At 44.9% G+C, this 19736-nt stretch overlaps 1 protein-coding gene across 1 annotated transcript in view; it reads left to right on the top strand.

The window, feature by feature from the left end:
- ADAMTS9 (ADAM metallopeptidase with thrombospondin type 1 motif 9) overlaps nt 1-19736 on the top strand; it is a gene marked incomplete at its 5' end in the record, with an annotated part of 164561 nt that overhangs the window by 130954 nt on the left and 13871 nt on the right. Inside the window, 7 exons of the mRNA XM_080913845.1 lie at nt 7221-7415; nt 8376-8508; nt 9051-9145; nt 9245-9339; nt 9431-9564; nt 11628-11719; nt 17437-17541. Coding sequence (XP_080769971.1) covers nt 7221-7415; nt 8376-8508; nt 9051-9145; nt 9245-9339; nt 9431-9564; nt 11628-11719; nt 17437-17541 — 849 coding nt within the window. The remainder of the gene's footprint in view (nt 1-7220; nt 7416-8375; nt 8509-9050; nt 9146-9244; nt 9340-9430; nt 9565-11627; nt 11720-17436; nt 17542-19736) is intronic.

Genomic DNA, 19736 nt, shown 5'->3' on the forward strand with positions numbered 1-19736 from the left:
GAGCCTACATAGGAACTGGACATCATGACTAAGCATATGTAACCTCAGCACCCCTACTAGGAGGTGGGAAGTGAAGGAAAGAGAATGCTTAGAAACATACGATCCACATAGCCTGTTGTACTCAGAGGAAGGACAAGATAGAGACTCTGTCTCCACACAAGATGGAAGTTGAGAACCAACACCTAAGGTTGTCCCCTCACCAACACATACCATGTGGCATGTGCACACCACATTCATACAGATGAACTTCAGTGCACACCTAGAGAAGCATACACATCATATACAAATACATATGCACACACTAAAAAAAAATAAAAATAATATCTCAGTGTCAGGGAGATGGTTGGTAGAGGTAGGAACTGTGATAGTCTGGCCCATGTGCCCAGACACTCTTCTTTTGTGGTGATAATAGTTGTACACAAACATGCACCCACCATTCCACAACTGGAATTCTCAAAAATAAATAAATAAAAGACAAAAGTATGGAATTTTTTATGTGGTCTCTTAACTTGGAAAAGAGGCCTAACATTTTTATTTGAAAACAATTCTAGGCAAAACCAAATGTTTCCTGCAATCCAAATGTGAGTTGAGCATTAAAGTATCTTTGTCCCAATGAAACCAAAGAATGTTCTGTGATATCTAAAGACTCCCAAGCCTTCTTTTTTCCTATAAGCTCTTGAGGACAATGCCTACATAGATACCTTTAGTTATTAATAAAACAATATCAATAACAGCACAGTTATCTGATCTTCAAACTTCATGGTATTTTCAAAGCACTAAAAGATCTAAACTTCAAAAGCATTTCGATTGCCCAAAAGAACACAAAGATTCAAAGTGGCAGTGCCTTGGTTCACAGTAGAGGGGATAGCAGTGGTCAATAACAAATATGTTCACCTGGGTCTCTCCATAGAGACCAGAAAGTTCTCTCCCAAACGGCCTGAGTATTTGCCTCAGGATGATATATTTGCTGCCTATTGAACTGTGTCTGTACTTGAATTGGTCCAAAGAGTCTTTTCCAATCATTTTCCCTCATCTTGTACTCTACAGCACTGATTTTTGTCCTCTCCAGAGACATTTGTCAACATTAGGAGGCATGTCTAGTTGTCACAGCTCTGACAGGGATACGTTTGGTATCTGTTAGGAAGAGTCCAGGGTCATTTCAGAGTGAGGCACTGGACCTGACCACAGCACACACTTACGTATCTAAGGTCTAGAGTTCCAGAGTAAAGAGCCCCACTCTGCATGGCTCACATGTCTCCAGACAGCAAGAGGAGCCATTAAACAGTGAAGGGAGATGTCTTGGTGGTTACAACACTTGCTGTGCAAGCATAAGAATCTAAGTTCAGCTCCCCAAGACCCATGTAAAAATCCAGGCATGCCAACACATATCTGTAATTGCAAACCAGAATTGTAGGTAGCACCGGAATGTTCTGCCTGGATCCCACTGGCCATCCAGACTAGCCAGTCAGTGAGGCCAAGGTTCGGTGGGAGCGCTTTCAGAACTATGGGGCAGTTATAAAAAAAGCATCCAGTATTGAACTTTAGCTGCTACATTTGCACACACACACACACACACACACACACACACACACACACACAAACAGTGAAGATAGAACATTAGGATATGCATTTATACAATTGCCAGCCAGGAACAGGTGAGTCCAGATGAGTGATCAGGAAGTGTTGAGGTGAAGTTTCCCAACATTCAGATTCCAGCGAGGGAAGTCTCAGAAGGGTCTCTGGATATTTTTCCTCTCTTCTTGTCCCTTTGTTCTTCTGCTCCTTGTCAGACATGGGCTCCAACTTTTGGCTACTTCAAGAGACTTACCCCACCCCCCACCCCGGCTCTCAAATGCTGAGAGCGCTCTCTCACCCTTCTCCTGTCCATCCAGAGGTCTTTTTGTCTCTCGTGCCTTTCCAACCTTGTGCCTCCAAGTAGACTCCTTGGCTCTGCTTCCCTCTGGCTGTAGTTGCTATGCCTCCCACGTAGTCAAGACTGGTATCTTCCTCTTGGTTAGCCTCTTACATGGGGCTTTACTATGCGGAGAGACTTTTGGTCTCTTTCTGAGTGTCATGCTGTACCTGTCTGCAGTCTTAATGCAATCTCAACTATGAATCAACAGACAAGAGAAAGAATGGGTTTGTGTGCATGTTCATGGACACATATGTTTAGGCATATATGAAGACCAGAGGACATCCTCTCTGCCACTGGTTTTGGACATTGGGTTATTACACTAGAAGTCACCAAGTAGGCCAGCCTCATGGATCCATGGATCTCTGCGTCCACAGAGCTGGGATTTCATGTGCATGCCACCACCTCTTCTGCCTGGTTTCTGGGGACCAGACTTAGCTCCCTTTAATTGCACAGCAAGCACATTACCCACAGGGATGTCTTCTCATTCCTAGAAGACCGTCTTTTTGAACATAGCTTCCCACACTTCCACAGAGTTTCAAGTATGCTATGGATTGAAAGTTAACCTGCATATTTTTATGGCGAGTGATTGGAAACAGATTTAGGGACAAACACAAGGACAACAGCACAGGGCCAGGGGCTGCAAGGGCATAGGCTATCCATGGAACACCTTCTAGAAACTGTGTTTGAGGATGCTGGAGTCCCTGCGAGCCAACCCCCACTCTGAGACCTGTGCTTTGGGAGAGTTCTCTGTGTTTTGCTCAGCGTTCACCCACCTGGGTGTGCCAGGCCTAGAATACACATGTGAAGGGGAGCTGTAAGGAACACATATAAGTTCTACAGAAGGCCTGAAATGCAGTCCTGGTGAACACAAGCATGTTTGTGTTCCTTTGTTATTGCAGTCAAGTTAGACAATGAAAAGTTACCCATGTAGCTTTACACATAAGGCCACAGTATGTGAAGTCTACTTACCACACAGCTTCAAAATCCTGGCCTAGTAGCGCAGGAGGAGCTGGAAGCCATCAACTGTTCCCTATCACTACTGTCAACTGGCCCACAGTGTCGAGTTGTTCTGGATGCTTTTCAGAGGTCTCGAGGCCTCTGAAAGTATTTGTGGACCAGGTTCGTCAGCAAACAAGTGCCTCCTTAAGATGTACCACTATTGGGATGCTGCTTTTGCTTTTGCTTCATAGGGGCTGGGGACTCAACATCTGCCTTCTCTGGTATACAACCTTAGGGAAAGTCAGTACAGACAGATCACGAAGGCAGGAGGTCATACCCTCTAGAACACACACAGCTCAGTTAGGCAGAGCTTGTCACATTGCTCTACACTGAGACACTGGGGTAGCCTGAAGCACCCTGGCCAGGAGTCAGCTGGGTCTTCCAGCATGTGAGCAGCAGCAGCCAAAGAAGGCAGAAATAAGGGTGGCAGGTTTCCAGCCAGCTGGGAGGGAGGCCAAGGGATGCTCAGCCTGCCTCTGGCTGACTTTCTTCTAGCTTGTTGCTAGGAGTTCTTCAGGGCCAGCCCAGAAAGGTTAAAGGAAAAGAAAATGGAGTGATTTAAAGAAACAGAGTAAGAGATTCCAGGCAGACATGGTGACTTTTAAATATCCTCAAGGATGAAGGAAAATTGGTCTCTCACCCCCAAAAAACATGGCATGCACGTGACATGCTATTTCCAGGAGCTCCTCTTATGTCCTACAGAACCGGAGGTCTGGGGAGGAGGTATAGAGAAGATTGACCCCACTCTGCATTTGTGCCTTTACAAAAAATGGCACATTTTCAATGACACTGCCTAGTAGTATCATCTGAATGACATGGGCCATAACTTAGTTTTAGTATATTATTTATATTAGCATATGTTAATCACAAATTAAAATGGGCTTCATTATTAAAATTTTATCTAATTACCCTTTCTTGCCCTCTTTTATCCCCACTGATCTCCCTCCCTTCCCTGCTAGTCTGTCTTCTACTGCGTGTGTGCGTGCGTGCGTGCGTGCGTGCGTGTGTGCGGTGTATGGTTAGAGTTTCATTAGTGTTACTTACAGGAGCGTGAGTGAGAAGTTATTTACAGAAATAAATGGTGGGCTATACCACTGAAGAAAATGTTTCTCTCTCTCTCACCAATTTTGTTCAGATTCTCAGAGAGGGGTGGGGCTTGTGAGCTCCGCCCCTCCATCAGCAGAGGCTGATTGGCTCAATCTTGTCCAACTCTAGTACAGGTCATCACAGCTTCTGTGCATTCAAGAGTGCTACAGCCATACCATGCCCAGAAGGCTCCAGCATTCCAAGAAACTCTCCTCATCCTCTGGCCCTTACATTCCTTCCGTTCTGCCCTTTCTTCCACAATCTTCCCTGAGCCGTGGGAGGGGTCGTAGGATGTCAAATTTTGACTGAGCAACCAGCAGTCTTATTCTCAGCACTTTGCCCAGTCACGAGTCTCTGTAATTACTGCAGAAAGAAGCATCTCTCACCAGAGAGCAGCACTAAACCAGCGACACAAATGTAATTATTTAGGAGGCAACAGCCACCACTGCCCCAGTGACAAGCTGGCTGTGTGAATAAAACTGTTGCTGACAATTCGCCTCACCTGCAGAGCACATTTCATCATGATGGGAATGGGGAGGAAGCTTCCGGCTCAATCCCAGCCCTATGGGTATATTTCCAGAACAGCATGCCTGGGTCACGTGGTTGTTCTAGAGTTTGGTTCTAGGGGGAACTTCTGCACTGAGTGGGTACATCGGTTTACCTCCCACAGTGAATGAGCTGTTTCCATTTCTATACCCTTGCCAGTATTTGTTACTTTATAGTAGGAATTCTGACAGGGAGAGATGGAATCTCAGAAACCTTCAATATGCATTTCCTCAGTAGTAAATGATGGTGAACATTACTGGCCGTTACCTTTGTTTGTTTGTTTGCTGGCTTGTTTTCAAGACAGGGTTTCTCTGCAAAGTGGCTGCCCTGCACCTCACTTTGTAGACCCAGCTGGCCTTGAACTCAGAGTTCCATCTACCTCTGCCTCTTGATTGCTGGGATTAAAGATGTGTGGTACCACTGCCCTGACAATACTGTTTACTTTGAAAATTATTGGTTCAGATCCAGAGGCCATTTTTAATTGGGTTACTTGAGTCTTTTTAATTTTTAAGATTTTTTTTTACTTCTTTATAGTAATCAAATGTAAAGCTGACAAACATTTTCTCCCACCTTATAGGCTGTCCCTTAACTCATTTAATGGTTTCCTTTGCTGCACAATGTTTTGATCTATGGGGTCTGACTGTTGGACTTATTTTCTGAGTGACTGGACTTCTGGTCAGAAAGTCTTGACCTATGCCTATATTTTTGAATGATTTTTCCTATATTAGTTGCAGAGTTTAGAGTCTTAAGAAGATTGGGATATTTGGAGTTGACTTTGTACAAAGGGAGCGATGGGGGTCTAGTTTCATTCACCTCACCTATAAAAATCCAGTTTTCTCAGCACTGCCTTCTGTTCAGGCCGCTGTCTTGCCAATGTGTACTTTTGGCATCTTGGCTGAAGAACTTGAGGCTGTAGCTGGTGGTTTCCATGTAGATACTCTATCCCAGTGGTTCTCAACCTATGGTTTGTGACCCCTTAGGGGTCACATATCAGATTCATTAGAGTATCAAAATTACAGTTATGCAACACAGTAATTTTGTGGCTGGGGGTCAGCACAGCATGAGGGACGATGTCAAAGGGCCGCGGTGCTAGGTACGTTGAGAGCCACTGCGCTGTTCTACTTCTCTGTGTTCATGCCAGCACCATGATGATTTTATTACTGTGGCCCTGTAGTATCACTCGAAGTCAGAGGTGAGGATTCCTTTAGTATTCTTCTTTTCTCTAAGGATTTCTTTGGCTCATTGGTGCTTTCATGAATTTTTTATTTTTATTTCCTCAAGGAATGACATTGGAATTTTGATGGGGACTGCACTGAATCTGTAGGTTGCTTTTGGTAGCATGGCCATTTACATATTAACCTAATCCATGAGAGGTCTTGCGGTCTTCCTATGTCCTCTTTCGTTTGTTTCCTCAGTAATTTAAAGTACCACAATGGAGAACTTTTACTGCCTTTTTAGCTTTGTTTCAGGGTTGGGTTGTTTCTCGAGGCTGCTATAGATGGGACTGTTTTCCTGGTTTCCCTTTCCATGCTTGTCATTGATATACAGGAAGGCTACTGATCTTCACATGTTTGTCTTGTATCCGGCCATTTTGCTGCATGCGTTTATCAGCCTGCAGCACTTTCTGGTGGAGTCTTTGGAGTTTTTTATGTATAGAATCATATTGCCAATAGATAGGATGTCTTTACTTCTTTTGCTATTTCTCTCTTTTATCTTATCATTTTAACTCAGGATTCAAGCATTCTACCAAGTGGAGAGACTGGATAGCCTTCTCTTGTTCCTCATCTTAGAAGAAAGGTTTTGCGTTTCTCCAATGAATGGGTTTGGCTGTAAGTCAATTTTGTTAGAGTGTGTTCCCTCAACTCATAGTTTGCTTGTGGCTTTTATCATGAATGGATTTTGGATTTATGTCAATGGCCTTTTCTACATCTATGGAGAAGATCACCTGGTTTCTGTCTTTGAGTCCTTTCATGTGACAATTTGCATTTATAAATTTGCATATGTTAAGCCATTTCTGTGTCTCTGGAATGAAGCCAACTTGATATGTGGTGCCTTCAATACATTCAAGAATTTAGTTTGCAAGTATTTTACTAATAATTTTTGTGTCTGTTTTCATCTGGGATATTGGCCTGTCTTATCTTCTTGTTCTGTCTTTTGCCATATACTTAAATAAGAGTCACTCTATGACATGATTTAGAAGAAAAGAAAGCAAAGAGGTAGTTTGGTGGCAAAATAGTAATTGGTGGCTAAGACAAGAAGAGAAACTGGAGGGAAGACGGATGGTCAAAGCAGAGACCCACAGAGAGCAGGGGACTAAATGGAGGGCCTCTGAAAATGTGACTCACAGATGGACTGCAAGCTCCTTTCCCCCCACTTTTGGTTTCTGACATGGTCTTAAAGATACAGAAAGGGGGGATTTGGTGGCAGATGGGAATCTTTTCCTTCTCTGGGAGCTCCAGAGAAAGAAGGGTTCTGAAATGCTTGCCCCGTGAAGCCCTAGTTTGCAGTGTGTCCTGCAGAGCTTGCTGTGTCCTGAGATGAAGGGAGGGCAGATAGGTAAAAGAGAGCATTCTGCAAGCTTCCACAGGATGGCACTCTTGGTGTGGAGGACGGAGGCCTTCTGTGACTGTTAGGGAATCTCTGAGACATCCCCTCTCGACCCCTGTCTTCTCAGTGCTCAGTGACCTGTGGAAAGGGCTACAGGCAAAGGCTGGTCTCCTGCAGTGAGATTTACACCGGCAAGGAGAGTTATGAATACAGCTACCAAGCCACAGTGAACTGCCCGGGCACACAGCCGCCCAGCGTCCATCCCTGCTACCTGAGAGACTGTCCTGTCTCAGCCACCTGGAGAGTCGGTAACTGGGGCAGTGTAAGTAGGGGCTTGGGTTGTCAACCCTGAAATCTCAAACCTTCTCGGGCCCTCCTGCCTATTTACAACTTGGCATGGCTGATATGAGGAGAAATGATTATCTAAATCCAAACAGCTAAAAGTTCATCCTTCTTTATCCAAGGGAACTGCAAGTCGCCAAGGGTTTTTTTTTTTTTTTTTTTGTTTTGTTTTTTTTTTTTTTTTTTCCATTTATGTACTGGATAACTGTGAAGATGAAAGAATGAATATACCAAAAGCATGTAGATTATTGTGGCTAGTTTTATGTTGTATTTTCCTATTTCTTCTACATTCTTACTATACTCCCCCCCGACACACCCCATAAGCCTTTATAATCTGATGTCTTACAAGAAATGCCCAGGCTGCATTTTGGTTGCTTCCATTGTTAAAGACTCTGTGTTCTAGTCTGTTTCTGCAGAGAGGACTTTGTTTACTCAGGACACAAAGCAGAAGCCTAAATTGAGTATGTTTGGAAAGCCCGCCGCCACAGTCTCCTGGCTTTGGGCTATGAAGCTCTCAGGCAAAAGTGTGTGATGTGATGAAAGTCATTAGGATTTGATTTCCAAGTTCATGAGGACCTTGAACAAATCCCGTGATCTGAGCCCAGGTCTTCAGTCTGTAAAAACGAGCAATGGCGGTACTATCTCTTGGGACTACAGCGCGGTTCACATGTGTATAACTACAGTACAGACCATGCATGTGAACGTCTTATATAGAAATGTGTATTATATAGAGAGATGTATATCTCATATATATGCAAATATATATGGATATATAATGCTTAAGGACATATATGTGAAGCGTAGCACAACAGCCAGTCTTAGTAAGAAATCAGTAAATGCTGGCTGCTTGCTGCACAGCCCAGGACCCCACGCTTCACGTCATCAGATGTTTATCTTGCTCAGGTTCCAGAGCCACCCACTGACTCTCCTTTCCCTCTAGTGCTCAGTGTCCTGCGGCATGGGAGTCATGCACAGATCCGTGCAGTGTCTAACCAGTGAAGACCAACCCAGCCACTTATGTCCCATCGATAGAAAGCCAGAGGAAAGAAAAACCTGTCGCAATGTTTATAACTGTAAGTCACTCAACTGAAGCCTTCTTAGTCACAAAGTGTCTCTGTGCATCTGTCGGTCCATCCGATTTAGAGAGATAGTAATTCTCTGTGTATCTGTGTGATGGGGACATGTGGGAGTGGGGGGGGGGCAGGTGCCCACACTTTATGTTCAAGGTTTTGGAAGACAAAGATTGATTTCAAGCATCTTCTCCAATGGCTCTCTACCTTCCTGATGAGACAAAGTTGCTCACTGTACCTAGAGCTGATGGATTGGCCAAACTGACTTGCCAGTGGACCCTCAAGTCCTTCTGGCTTCAGCCCCCATAATGCACATCCACACCCAGCTTTTCTGTCCTGGGTACCAAGGCCAAGTCTTCATGTTTGCCTGGCAAACACTTTATTGATGGAGCTTTCTCCCTCTCCTTGTCTCTCTTCTTCCCAGCAAACTCACTCTCTCTCTTTAATCTACCTCTTGGGCAGCTAGTGCAGACTGTGTGATGTCTGTTGGTAGATACTGAACATCTGAGATGATCATATCCATTTTTATAACATGTGTTTCCTAGGTGAGTTACCCCAGACCTGCAAGGAGGTGAAAAAACTCAACAGTGCCAGCGCTGATGGGGAGTATTTCCTGGCTGTCAGAGGAAAGCTGCTAAAGGTGAGTGGTGAAGTCAGTCATTGTTTGCAGAATGTTTCCATGGTAACCTTATCACGCCTTCTGAATGCCTCTGTTGCATCCTTCCTGTGTATCTTGCAGGTATTCTGTGCGGGGATGCATTCTGACTATCCCAAAGAATATGTGACACTGGCCCATGGTGACTCAGAGAACTTCTCCGAAGTTTACGGGCACAGGTAAGAGGCTCGGTCTCAGAGGAGCTTAGACGCCTGGAGGTTCCTAGGGAAAACCATCCCATTCTTACCAGAATGCTGTCTCCACACTTAGGTTGCACAACCCAACAGAATGTCCCTATAACGGGAGCCGGCGGGATGACTGCAATTGCAGGAAGGATTACACAGCGGCTGGCTTTTCCAGTTTCCAGAAAATCCGAATCGACCTGACCAGCATGCAGATTATAAGTGAGTTCAGGGAGGTATCCCACAGCCATGAACACCTCCTCACCACACAGGGGACACAGGTTCTTTGAGTAGGTACATAAGGGAAGTCACACAGGGTGACCACAGTCCAGCAGTGACAACCCCACCATATGCCTTTGTCCTTTCCTGTTCAGTGGGAAATTCCAGGGCTCATAGTATGACTGCCATAGGTCAGATCTTCCTCAGGTTTGCGTTGAGTGAGGAAAGGAAATGGATAAATCTTTGCTGGCGGACGTTTCACTCATCAGGTAGCATCCCAGCAAGCATGGCCTTAGGATCAGGACCTTAAGGTTATGACAGGGTTAGACACTGGGTGTCTATACAGAGAAAGCAATAAAGCAGAAAGAAGTTTCTAGAGCAAAAGAAACAGCAGCTAGGAAACCCTGCAGCGAAGTCAGTTGTAACATACATTCACCTCCAGATGGTTCTTCTCAGCACAAAGCACACATACACATAGGCAGAAAGCTAATTTTATCTGATTGTTGATTTATGGAAGAAAAATGGATCCAGAATTCCCTCTCCTAACAACCCTGTGTATGGCCTGATTTCATCCTCTGGCCAGCACTCTGGTTCTACTGGCGGGAAAGATAGCTAAACTATCTAAACACATTCTCTTGAATAGTGGAAGAACAGAAATAATGAAGAATTAGGTTTTTTTTCTCATTAACATTGCACCCATAATATTACCCTGGTTCCCTCTTGAGTTAGATTAAGTGTGATTTATACTGAGGTAATTTTTTGATTTGCTGTCATTATACAAATGAGGACTAGATGCAGTGTGAGCCTGCAGTTTCTTTGTTAAGAAAAATGTTCCAGTTATAAATTATGGGGGTGGGGGGACTCATGACTTTGTCCCCCTAGCAAACATTGCCTTTAATCCTACTCAGCTGAGAATCTATAGGCGGTTCAGTTGCTAAGACACATTAGTGTTGTAGCCATGGACCAGTGGCCCATTAAATACCCCCAGCCATGTTCCTGTAGATGACTGTAATAAAGTATGTTGGGTCCCACACACAGAAGGGGAGGTACTTGGGAAGGAAAGAATCTGAGTGCCCATAGGAGGGGAAGAGAGGGTAACAGGGTGAATATGTTCAAAAGATACCATGTGTGTGCCTGTGTGTGTGTATGTGTGAAGATGCCATAACCCACCATTATATATAATTAATATTTACTAATGACAACTTTAAAAAGAGAACGACCCCAGCGAAGAGCTACTAAAGTGACCAAATATGTGTGCTTGAGTACAGGAATCCCAGAGCTTCTTCCCCCAAAAGCAGGACCTATGTGAAAAATGTTAGCCTTGAGCTGTTCCTGAAAGGGCAAAAAGATTGGAAACAAAAAAACAAACAAACAAAAACCCTACCAGTCCTCCAGAGCCACCACCTGCAGGCCTCTGCAGCTTTCTGTGCATATGTGGAGCTGCAAGGAGCAGCAACTGAGCTAAAAGCAACTGCAGGTCCCATTGTTTTGTGCCTTTTTTTTTCCCCCTTTAAAACTATAAGCCAGCCCTGAACTTGAGAAATTGCCATTAATAATTTCAAGATGTACATTCTAATTGTTCTACATCCTGGCAAGAATAGCCCTAGGCCACAGGAGGACAGAAGACACTTTGGGGACAGCCCCTGAGGCTGGAAATACTTCCCTGGTGGCTCGCCCTGTCCTTAAGCTGGGGAGGCAAGGTAACAGAGGTTTGCCCGTGCTCAATTACACTGCGCTTAAGTGATTCCTATTTATGTAGGACTCAATTCTGAGGTCACGTTAAACCTTGTTTTGGCTCCCATACTCTGCAGAGACAGACAGTTGGTGCTGATAAAGCCCAGGGAAAGCTCTCAGAACCACATATGTAACAGGGAAAACACCAGAGCACATCTGGATCCATTTGCTCACTAATAATTCAAGTTTTCTTTCTCTCTCATTCCTCCTCCTCTTTCTTTTTTTCTTTCCTCTTCTCTCCCTCCATCTATCTCTTTATCAATACCCTGACCCTTCCCTACCTCTCTCCCTTCCTTTCTTCCTCTCCCTTTAACCCTTTCCCCACCCCACAGCCACAGACTTAGAGTTTGCAAGGACAAGTGAAGGACATCCTGTTCCTTTTGCCACTGCTGGGGACTGCTACAGTGCTGCCAAATGTCCACAGGTATGTCCTGAAGCCTTACCCTGAACCTGGAACCCTCTGCTTACCCTGCTTCTGAGGCCACTCTGCCCATTGCTCCTAGAATTAGAACAGTTGATCATCGGACAGTTTAGCTGCATTATGTCCAGGGCCTCACTAACACTTTTGGAGTGTGACCCAGGAATTTGACACCTAAGAAATGCCCATCGTTGCAGGCATAACTCTGTAATCAGCAAGATGCATGAGGTATAGTGGTCCAGACTTATGAAGAAATCAGATGTTGGAGGCAATGACTTGGCTCAATAAATGAATACTGTAGTTAGTAGAATATTGGGTAATGCTTAATGATGGGCTTTTCATCAGCAAAAGGCAGGCTCTGTGGCCTCTTCTCGCTTCTCTGGTATAAATATTCTTCTCATAACTGAATTAAAGTTATCACCAACAGTATGTCACTAAAGGAGAAGAAATGGATAAAACTCACTCTAAAACAAGCAAGCAACAACATAGAACCAAGTCTGGTGATATAGGCCAGAAATCTCAGGTATTTGAGAGGATGAGGAAAAAGGGTTAGAAGTTTGTAGCCTACCTAGGCTAGAAAGACTCCCAAACAAGCTTGGCAACTTACTGAGTTAGACCTCACCTCAAAAGAGCTTGTCCGGCATCCATACACAAGACCACAGATTCAATCCCCAACACCAACCCAAACAAACAAAGAAACAGGAGAAAAAAACAATTCAAGTGAGCCTCGGCATAACAATTTGTCATTATAAAATATAAAAAAAAATACATGGGGTTATGAATGAGAAACCAATATCAGAAGTATACCATGTACCATGATACCATCTATGTATTTTAGGTTGCTTTTCAGGTTGTGTATGTGGTGGGAGGGTTGTAGTGCTTGGAATTGAACCCAAGGCCTCAAGCATGCTAAAATACCTGCTGTACAGCTGAGCTACTCCACCACCCGTTTTTCTAAATTTCTGAGGATTTCATGAGTAGTGCATTTACATTATTAACCCCTCCCGCTCCGCTGTGCTTTAGAAAATGTGCATTGATAGAGGAAATCTCCAGAAGGAGGTTGTTTTTTGTTTCTTGGGGTTTTTGTTTGTTTGTTTGTTTGTTTTGTTTTAGTGGGTGTATACTGGTTTTAAATAAATAAATATTGGAACTGATCCATCTCAAATTCTGTAAGGTGTTTATGGGTTTCCATTGACTCTGTTAATGTTGGGTTTCTAGAACAGTTTCAGCAAGTTTACACTTACCCATCACCCATTAGGAGAATAAAACAAACAACCATGATATTCTAAAGTCCCCTTAGTCTGGGGTTTGGGTCTCTGTAGGTTCTTGGTTCTAATGCTGGCTCTATGGCAGCTGTATAAAATGTGTGATGTGCAAACCAGAAATGCGAGTTTGGCATCTTCAACCCTTTCTGCCCGTTCTACAGTCATTGGTTTTCTTGCCTCTTTCAAGGTTGAGCCTTGGGAAGAGGCTGTGTTAGTAGGTCTGGACTAATTTTTCAGAATGACCAGTGGTCTTTACAAGAAGCTTCAGCAACTGGGGCAAAGGACAGACTTGAAGAATCTTCTACTAGACCGAAAATGCAGGCGCTTCCACTAGCTCCTATGAGACCTTTGCAAAACTGTTGCTAGACTGTGCTGGGAATTCTCCGATGAGGAGCATTCAGAAGCCTGGGCATTGGGATTGGAGAGTACATTCAAAACCCCAGGCCCTGTCTCTGAAGGTTGGATGGATTTGTCCCCAACCACAGGCTCATCCAAACTCATGTGAACTTTCTCCTAAGGAAGAAGTGGTCTCAAAGTGTTTTGTGAGCCTCAGGCTTTAGGACAGCATCGGGATGCATTTTAGAAGCAGGCACAGGCGTCCCGTGGGAGAGAGAGAAAGCAGCTAAGGACACAGTGGTTGAAGGGGTTTTTCTCCATCACGAAGGGACTGTAATGTGTGTGCAGGATCTCCAGAGCATGGAGAGCTCCAAGCATCCTGTCAATGTGGCTTGCATTTCAGTGGCTCGGAGGCTGACCCTGCCCTGCCTTTTTCAACTGTCTCAGGATGTCCTCATTTCTATGTGCGCATCCTTTGGGAAGTTAATTCTTCAGTAAATGAAGGGTAGATATTTTTCATTTATTTTCATAACTCAGAGACATGAACTCATTTACTAAATTCTGATAAGAAGCAATTGCTAGGTAGGAAAAGTCTATGCCAGGGAGAGGAATTTTATTTTTCCCTCAGACAATACTTCAGACTCTATTGGGCTCCTTAAAACTTCATTGAGCACTAACTGAGCTTATGAAAAACACGAAGGTGTTTTCCCAACTCAGTTTTTCAGGGAAAGGTTTCTAGGTAGTCTGATTGTGTGCAGCGGTCCTGCACCTTCATGCTTGCACTGAGGTCAAAGCAAAGGGAGCCTCTCTTTCCTCCTCATCCTTTGTTTTAAAAATGTACTTTTCGGTAAGAGTAAATTCCCTGAGCCATCACCTCAAGAGATGGCTAGAATTATTTTTTTTTCCCGATTGTGGTAAACACAGTATTGCTTCCACTGACACTGAAATTAATCACTCAGCTTTCTTGAGATTTCCCTGTCTTTCAGACATTGTGCTTTTAACGCGCTTAAGACATTAGCACTGAGTCTCACTTTTCCATCCCCATGAGATGAAGTTCTATTTTTTTTTTCAAACCACACAGATGTCTAAGGACAGGACGGATTTGATTTCAGGATGTCTGACTCCATCTCCACTATGGTAGATGCCTTTCTCACTCTGTTAACAGGCTGAGTTCTGACACATTCACCACTGTTGGACAGGAATAGGATCCCTATTGGTCCAAGTACCTTTTTCTGCAGACCCTCAGTTTACATCCTCATTCTCCCTGCCCCCACCCAACCAAGAGGCAGAAGTTACAAGCCGTAAACCTCTTAAATGCCAAAGACAAGACTACGGGTGCAAACATGTCCCACGAGAGAGACAGACAGAGCGTCAGGTTTTCTCCCCTCTTGGGTACTTAGTTTTTAGAGTGAGTGGATTGGCACTTCCATGCCAGCCTCTTCACAGCATCTTCCGGGAGCTTCAATGCCAAAGCAGACCAGGTGTGGCTTCGGCAGTGCGGTGAAGTGGAGTGGGGCAGGCGGGAGGGAGAAAGCAAGGAGTCAGTGTGCTGTGGGGCACTCTGCTTGGTAGCTCCTGCTCCTCTGAGTAGCAGTGACCAGGAGCTAAGGAGGTGGCCAGTGGAATCTGGGCGTGGTCCTGTGCGCGCCTGCGCTCTCAACACTCCAGAGGCTAAAGCAGGAAGACACCAAGCTCCAGACAGCCAAGGCCACACAATGAGACCTTCTCGTTTTCTTAGGAAGGAAGAGGACATGGGGGGAGGAACTGTGCAAAGGGCGGACCAGAAGGAAAGCAGCAATTGGGATGTAAAATGAATGAATAAATAATAATGGGAAAAATAGTAAGGAAAAAAGGCCAGCAACGGAAAACTGAGAGGAAGCTGGTGTTGAAGCCCCAGTCCAGTCACACTCACAAACACCTTGGTACTGAGGCCACTTGCTGTGCACTAACATTTACACGGTATGGTTGTCTAAAATATATAATAATAATAATAATAATAATAATAATACCTCTCATTCTCTGCCAGGTGAAGAGCTGGGTACAGTGTGGGGACCCTTCCATCCCTTAGCCTTCTTTTCAAAAGTTTGGTCTTACCCATTTTATGGCTGAACTGGGGAAGTAGGTCATGTGTCTGCCTGGCTGTTGTGAAATGGATCTATCTTTTACACCACACACACACACACACACACACTCACTCACACTCACACACGTTCACACACACACACTCACACACACTCACACACACTCACACACACTCACTCACACACACATACACACTCACACACACACACACACACACACTCACACACACACACACACACACACACGTTCCTCACTCACAGCAGTTTGGATTTGGAGGGAAGGGAAACACTCCTGTCACAGGCAGTCCCATGGAGTTCTTGGTGTCTACCTGTTGCATATATACCTGCCACACACTGCCACGTCTTTTCAGGAGACACATCAACCCCCACTGGGACCACTGGGTCACTCTGTAAGCAGAAACCCTCTTTCCCAAGTCATATTTATAGTGCCTTAGTGCCAGAAGGATTTGGAAATCTTATTACTTCCTATTCATAAAACTTTCAGGGAGAAGAAACTTTGAGGTACATCTTCTCTTAGAAGTTTCATCTGAAGACCTAAAATGTGCTATTTACTGGAAAAACCTATCTCCTGTCAGGGCCATGTTACTACCAATAGCTAATATACATAAACAAAGTAACACTGAGCCCCTCCCTAAATAATTACCATTAAAGCAGGACAAAGAAAACAAGAATTTATTATGAAACAGTCAGAAAATGCAGGACCAGATATTTAGAAAACACAGAAATGATACTTGTAGTTTGGTTACAGATACTAGTATTTCTCCTAAGTATCAACATGAGATTTTATTTACTTATTTCTCCTAAGTTTTGTTTAAGGCAGGGTTTCCCTGGGTAATACAGGTGGCCTCTGTCTGACTGCAATCCTCCTGTCTCAGTCTCCTGAGCATTGGTATCATAGGCAGGAGTCACCACACCCAGTTATGCATGTCTGACTTTATCCTCATCACTATAGTAAATGAGGGAAGTATGTACATTACCTTCCATTTTAAAAATGGACCAACTGAGGCTGAACTCTCTCCCTCCTTCTCTCCTTCCCTCCTCCCTCCTTCTCTCCTTCCCTCCTCCCTCCTTCTCTCCTTCCCTCCTCCCTCCTCCCTCCTTCCCTCCTCCCTCCCTCTCTCCCCCTCCCCCCTTCTGGATCTAATCACTCTTTCATACTGGGGTTTGGTTCTGAGTAGCAGCTCTCCATTATCTCTTTGTTTTAACTTTTGTCAAAGTTGTGGGTTCTCACTTCTGGGGGAAAGCAATCCCAAGAGCATGTTCAGGGTCACAGAACATTCTCAGCTTGGAAACCACCAATGTTGGATCTGGTTTTGAAAGAGAGGACATCTCTGCACTGGCTCCTTAGAGATAAATATCAATATCAAAGGCCCAGACCACACACCCTTGGGGCCTTTGGGGATTCTGTTCCTGAACTAAGGCAGGCGGGAAGGAAGCTGGGTTGGGGGTTGGGGGGGGTGTCAGTAGATGGACTGGGAGTCAGTGCTATCTTCGGCAGGCCAAGCGCGCCCTCTTCTGTCTACTTTTGGAAACGCACCTCTGCTTTGAACTCAACACCCAGCGGTGTTCGGTACACAGAGTGCTTGCTCTTCTCCCCAGGGAACTGGAAACCCGGGAAACTTTGGCAGCTAGATCTTGTTAGAAAAATTACACTGTGGCATTTTGGTCGTGAAGGAATCTGATAATTGTGAGCAACATCGGGGTTACTGTGCTACGGAGCCTGACTGGAGGAAGCTTTGAGAGAGGATTTAGAAGTCAGTAAAGATGACCCAAGCGCTTTCTGTGTTCAGGGGGGCGCGTTAATCGGCTGTGATCTCCGGCTTCACCATCTGTAAACAAAATCCCTACCTAGAAATCATGAAAGTAACGCATCTGGCTCTGACAATGGAACAACAAAATACCTTCAACGATTAGCGGCCATCAGAACCAATTAGCACTTCTGCTTACCAAAGTGACTTTGAATGTGTCAGCTTGGTATGAGCACGGACTGAAAGTCTTTTGTGTTGTCTTTGTGTTCCAGGGGCGTTTTAGCATCAACCTCTACGGGACCGGGCTGTCCTTAACCGAGTCTGCCAGATGGACATCACAGGGGAATTATGCCGTTTCTGACATCAAGAAGTCTCCGGTAAGGCTGCGTATTTCTTGAGGGATGGTTCCTGTTACCATCTTATGAATGTGGTGGCTGTGTATTGAAGGGGTGGGAGCGGTGTGCTTTCCCATTCACCAGACTTTTCCCCAAAGTGCCAGAGAGAAAATTTAGAACATAATACAAGAAGGAATTTAGAGGTGGATGAGGCAGGAGAGACTCACTTCACCTGGCTGAGGCTTTTTCCACCTAGTAAATGAGAAGCCATCCAAGCACGGGGAAAGACTACTGAATCAAAAACGGTGGGGGTGGGGCTCCAGGATACACACAGCTCAGATATCTTAACTAATCAAGTGCAATTCGCCCATGTGAACCTCAAAAAAATGATGTTTCGGTTTGGCTTGTTCTGCCCAGAAACAGTTGCAATTCCAATAGGAAGAGGTTATGGGGTGATATTTTCTGGAAAGTTGGGGATACAATAATCCACTTTTTTGTGTGTTTTGCTTTTGGTTTGGTTTGGTTTTGGCCACCCTGAACCCAGTGCATTTAGCATGTCAGCAACCCTGGAGCATGTTGGAAGACAGGCACTTGAACCCAGGTCTTCTGGGTCTAATTCTGTAGCTGAACAAGCCCCAAGTGGTTGACAAGCACAGCCCAAGAATCATCTACCCCATGGTACAAACTTCTCAGGTTTAATTGTACCCTCTGGTCCCTCTGACTAGGTTGAGGGGATCCAAACCTCTGGGGCTGTGTCTCCATGGTGATTCTGCAGGACAGTCGGGTAGAAACTCCTCCTTAAAGCCCTTCCACTGAGTTCCCAGGCCAGTGCAGCGTCCCAGCTCTGGGAGATGCGGGATGTTTCCCAGTACCTGTTCAGGAACTGCACATGTGACCTGAGAAGGAAAAGGGGGAAGAGAGCAGATCTGAGTCCAGAATAATGTGATTAGAACTGCAGGTTAGAATGCCAAGTGAGCTATGAAAGGGTCCTTTACTATTCTTTAAGCTCCCATAGGATATTTACATATTTTTAAACAGTCTGTTCCCAAGTATGGAGTCCCCCGCTATAACTCCAGCACCGGGGAGCACAGTAAGAGAGCCTTCACTTTAAGTCAAACTTGGAACCCATAGCCAGACCCTGTTTCCTATGACAAATAATGCCATGTCATAGCAACATGATGTTTACCTGAAATCCATATGTGATGAGCATTTGGACTTTCACTTGCTGAGTTTGGCAGACCTCCCAAGCATGGTGCCCCAGGTTAGAATCAGAGGATGAAGCAGCAAATCCAGCCTCAGAAGCCCCGGCACAGGGGAGATCCCACACGGCTTCCCAGGACAATGTGCTTCCCGACTCCTTTTTAAACGTCCGGAATCCTGGCTGGATCTCAGGTCCTGGTTTCACCACAAAGCAAACCAGGGATCACAAATCTGACTCAATGGGCACCTGACGGCTATGGTTTAATTATAAGTATTTCCCTCCCACCAAACGGAATAGAGACAGCTGTAATCTCTGACTGAGCCCTAGCATCACGATACCTCCCCTACTACTCCCCACCCCAACCCCAGTCAGTCCTAAAAAAGTTTTTTTAAGAAATGAAATTAGTATATTTTATTGTGTTCATGTTTTGAGAAGTGCATTATATCTCAATGACCAAATTTGAAATTTTTATCTGTTTTAGATGTGGTTGAATGAAATCCTCTTTGTAAGCTATATATGCTGCATCTATGCATACAAATGTTATGATTTTGCTAGCCTATACCAATCAATATTGAAATTTCAGCCAGAGGCTAAAAATAACTAAAGGCTGAAGTGCCATCCTATGGCCATGTCAAGTACTGCAAGGCTGTTCCCACCCTCAGAGAATTCCCCCTCTCTCCATCCCCCCCCCCCCGTGTGTGTGTGTGTGTGTGTGTGTGTGTGTGTGTGTGTGTGTGTCTGTGTGTAGGTAGGTAGGTAGGTAGGTAGGTAGAAGCTAGGATTGCAGTCTTCCTAGCTCCTGGCACCCTAGAGCCAGGACCTCAGAGCAGCATTTCTATGAAAATGGGCAGTGGACCTCCGGAACTGTTCCGGCTGGGGAGAGCACAGATGCTGTTCTCTCCCTGAAGAGCACCTCCTACCGCAGAGACTCCGGGTGCATGAGAGGCGGAGGGGAACACTGTGGGAGTCACAAGCTGTGGGCATCTGCAGCAAAAGCATTGGAGCTGCACTCTGCAGACTGACAACCGCTATGGCT

This window comes from Micromys minutus (assembly GCF_963924665.1).
Source record: "Micromys minutus genome assembly, chromosome: 3".
In the NCBI taxonomy this organism is placed as follows: Eukaryota; Metazoa; Chordata; class Mammalia; order Rodentia; family Muridae; genus Micromys; species Micromys minutus.